Here is a 3,476-nt window from a genome sequence, read left to right on the forward strand (position 1 = left end):
CTGATTGCGATTGTCACACTGTAGTGTCAGGAGAAGGATCAGACGTGAAACCTGTGAGGTTCTACATGACACTGACCCTGGCCGGGGTTCTCTCTTTGCTCTAATCAGAATCCCTAAAGACTATTCTATTCAGGGAACCTTTCTGCAGTTCCCGTCCTGAGTCTGAATGGAGAAGTCTCACCAGGAACTCCTGAGCTTCCTCAGGACTCTGATCCTGGTGACCGTGGTTGAGGACTTTTCATGTCTGTAAGCATCACTCTGCATTTTGTGGATGCGAGAAAAGATTTTCATATTAAAATAATAATTTTAAAAATACGTAGAGATGACACTGGTAATCACAGAATTCTGAACTTAGGGGTCACTAGAGAAACTATAAGAGGAAGATGAAGTCCCACATCCTGACAGGAAGTCAGTCTCCCTGTGCACATGCCTCTGGGTTTGAGCGCCCCCTGCAGCTGATTCCCCCCCAGCATTCTTGCAGGGAGGTTTGTGGCTGGGCTCACACTGACTTCCCCTCACTGTGTTTCTTTCGCACAGTAATAGACAGCCGTGTCTTCAGCTCTCAGACTGTTCATTTGAAGATACAAGAAGTTCTTGCCATTGTCTCTGGAGATGGTGAATCTGCCCTTCACGGAGTCTCCATAGTATGTGCTACCACCAGCACTAATAGCTGAGACCCACTCCAGACCCTTCCCTGGAGCCTGGCGAACCCAATCCATGTCATAGCTACTGAGGGTGAATCCAGAGGCTGCGCAGGAGAGTCTCAGGGACCCCCCAGGCCGAACCAAGCCTCCCCCAGACTCTACCAGCTGCACCTGACACTGGACACCTGCAAACACAGAGACATCAAGGTCAGAAACTGTCACACATATCCGCTGTTTCTCTCACTCATGTCCACTCAGAATCAATATCTCTATTTTTCCATGAATCACCTTTTAAAATAGCAACAAGAAAAACCCAGGTCAGCCCAAACTCCATGGTGAGTCCTCTGTGTTCGGTGCTGATCACCGAATAGAAACACCTGGTAATCCCAAGGCTGGGGCTCCTCTTCCAGAGCTGCAGGGTCCAGGCTGGGCTGGTTTTCATCAGGAGAGGGAGGGCCCTATTTGCATGTCTGCTACTATATAGCAAGCTCTGGGGCTGGACGCCTGAGGAGAGGGCAGGGCCCAGAGCAGATGAGAGTGTCCTGGGGGATTTTGATGACAATGATTGTGTTTGGGAAAATGTGCTGTCTTATTGTGAAACCATTCTGTTATAAATATTTAACAACTATCGCATTTTTAATTATGTTTACCTATGTGTATAAATGGTGTTATTTAGAAGTCAGTGGTTTCTTCATTTACAGATGTAAAAGTGAACCCACACATGGAGGGGCTGTGTATGTGTCTAGGGGCTCATATCTGCCATGAGTGAGTCCCAGTATCCAGGACTATGCTCCTCACAGCTGGCCTCGATTGCTCTCTTAGCCAACACAGGACAGAGCAAAACAGGCCTAGCGTGGTTTGCAGAATCCACTTCTTGTCACAAGAACCTGTGTGATTTTGCTGCATTTCTCTAAAAATACTGAGACAACTAGGCTTCAGAAAGATAAATTTTTAGGTATATGTGACATTTAAAATGTTTATTCATTCCTTCCTATCATCCCTTTTTTGGTATAAAATTTCAGTTGTTTACGTGTAATGAATTTCATGAGTTTTGACAAATAATAAAATTCACATATTTACCTTGTACAATAGTAAACTTTGAAAAAAACCTGTTTTCAAGAAGGTGTTGAATCAATTCCCATCAGCATTCCTCTTGTTCTATTATATATATATTTTTTGTTTTTTCTCCATGTCTTCTACCATTATTTGTAAAATTACTGATATTTTCATATTTCTGTAGTTTTTATTTTCTAAAATTTATAGGAATGAAATAATATAGTATATACTATTATCTACTTGGATTATTTTTCTCAAGAGAAATGCTGAGAATTAAATCTTTTTGTTGTGTGTATTTAATGGGTAGCATTTCAGCAAACAAATGTAGTGTAATTTGATTTTTCTATTATGTTGCTAATTGATATTTGAAATTTGTATTACTTTGGGTCTTACTAATAAATCTGCTACTCAGCTTGGTAATTTATATAGATGGTAAATTATATGTGAATTATAGAAATACATTTCTTTTTACAACAACAATAACAGATAAACAAGAGAATGTGCTGTTTGGCAAATTTTCCTTAATATTTTAGATATTTGAAGTTATGAGCTAGAAAACAAATCTGTAAATGAAAGAGTACCTGAGACTAATCTGAATAGATTTGGGACCTTCATTTTTCCAGGATTAAGGAAATGCAGTGACACAGCCTCAGGGAGTCCTGATGATGTGGCCCAAGGTGTCTGACAGGACTTGGTTTATACAATTTAGGGAGACATGAGACATTAATGCATGTATGTAAGATGTACATTGGTTTGGTTTAGAAGCAGAACAACTCGAAATGGGGAGATAATTTCCAGGTCATAGGTAGGTAGGAGACAAATGGTTCATTCTTTTGAGTTTCTGATTAGCCTTTAACTGAATGCACAACTTACAGAAATAGTCAGGTAGGCCTTAGCCTGGCTTAGTCAAACAATACAGCAAAGGTAGCAATCAGATATGCATTTGACTTACATGAGCAGAGAGGTGACTCTGTCTGTCCCTGGTCATAAGGGTTTTCCTTGTGGTCAAATCTGAAGGAGATCTGCAGTTTTTAAAGATCTTAGCAGCTATCATTTTAGGGAAAGAATGAGAGGTGGATTTGCCCCAAACAGATTTCAGCTTGATTTTTCCCTTTGGCTTAGTGATTTTGGGGTCCCGAAGGTTTATTTTCCTTTCATGAACATGGAAATCTTGTGAAAATGAGTTCTTGTAGAGAGAAACAAAGACATGGCGGTAGCTAAACTGAGGCATATGAAATATCACCTGTTACAAGAAAAAGCTGCAAACATCTAATGGATTGCTTAAATTCCAAAGAGGTAAACGTGTTGTCATGTGAAATTCTCCATAACCACATACTGAAGGGCATGATAAAGTTAATTAACTATGGCCTGAGAAGAACTTCATGCTTCTACGTTTGAGTCCTTCTGGACAAACCGAATCCCTACTTGAATAGGGAGACAACATTGAAAACCTAACTTAGGAGTATGCACCTGTAACAATGGCTGAGTCCTGGCCAATTCCAGCAGACATACCTCAACCACGCATACACTCTTGAGTTTGCTAACTGTGTTTAAATAAGACAAATCACTTCTGATTTTTGTACATCATTTAAAAAAACCCATACATCTTCTTCCACCACATGGCTGCAATTAAGTCTTTTTTGAATCAGCTGTGATTCTGGGGGCTGTCCAATTCATGAATTATCAATAGTTCAATTAAACTGCTTTAAACATAATTTGGCTGATTGTTTTTCTTATCAGGATTCCTACCCAATTGAATCCCTTTGCTTTAGAATG

General features: G+C 40.1%; 1 gene segment (V, D, J or C); it reads right to left on the reverse strand.

The window, feature by feature from the left end:
• Nucleotides 1-515: 515 nt before the first annotated feature.
• LOC116547539 lies at nucleotides 516-1,268 on the reverse strand. The segment is given in 2 exon segments: nucleotides 516-829; nucleotides 933-1,268. Coding segments are annotated over 2 exon segments (468 nt in total).
• Nucleotides 1,269-3,476: the final 2,208 nt, after the last annotated feature.

This window comes from Sapajus apella, unplaced genomic scaffold (assembly GCF_009761245.1).
Source record: "Sapajus apella isolate SASKATOON/1434 unplaced genomic scaffold, GSC_monkey_1.0 scaffold3518, whole genome shotgun sequence".
NCBI classification, from domain to species: Eukaryota; Metazoa; Chordata; class Mammalia; order Primates; family Cebidae; genus Sapajus; species Sapajus apella.